Here is a 448-nt window from a genome sequence, read left to right as displayed (position 1 = left end):
GCAGGCAGCACTAGCTCTGGCTCACATGCCGCAGCAGCAGCAGCAGCAGCAGCAGCAGCAGCAGCAGCAGGAGCAACAGAAGGGGGGAGAGAAAGAGGAAGAAACAAAGAAGCAAGAAGCAGCAGGATGGGGGCAGCAGCTGTCTATACACCTCAAAAATATAAAAAGAACAGGCAAATCCTGGCTGCTAGCTAAAGCAACAGAAATACAAACAAAAGAAGAAAAAGAAAGAAAACAACACGCTGCCTCCTCTCTACTGCTCCTTAAGCTTGTTGATGCGTAAGCATATAATATATTATTATTTATAATATAATATATTATATTATATTATATTATATTATATTATATATATTATATATATATTATTTTATTATATTATATTTATTTTATTAATTTATAATATTTACACTTTATTTTATAATAATAAAAATCTCTTTTCTATGCTTTT

The 448-nt window shown here is 32.8% G+C and overlaps 1 protein-coding gene across 1 annotated transcript in view; it reads left to right on the top strand.

Moving 5' to 3' along the window:
- Nucleotides 1–25: 25 nt before the first annotated feature.
- EMH_0081890 (uncharacterized protein) overlaps nt 26–448 on the top strand; it is a gene marked incomplete at both ends in the record, with an annotated part of 881 nt that continues 458 nt past the window's right edge. Inside the window, one exon of the mRNA XM_013500450.1 lies at nt 26–279. Coding sequence (XP_013355904.1) covers nt 26–279 — 254 coding nt within the window. The remainder of the gene's footprint in view (nt 280–448) is intronic.

This window comes from Eimeria mitis, genomic scaffold, assembly GCF_000499745.2.
Source record: "Eimeria mitis Houghton genomic scaffold, Emh_scaff5416, whole genome shotgun sequence".
Classification (NCBI taxonomy): domain Eukaryota; phylum Apicomplexa; class Conoidasida; order Eucoccidiorida; family Eimeriidae; genus Eimeria; species Eimeria mitis.
The sequence above is the reverse complement of the archived record's forward strand: the minus strand, read 5'-3'. Positions and strand labels throughout refer to the sequence as shown.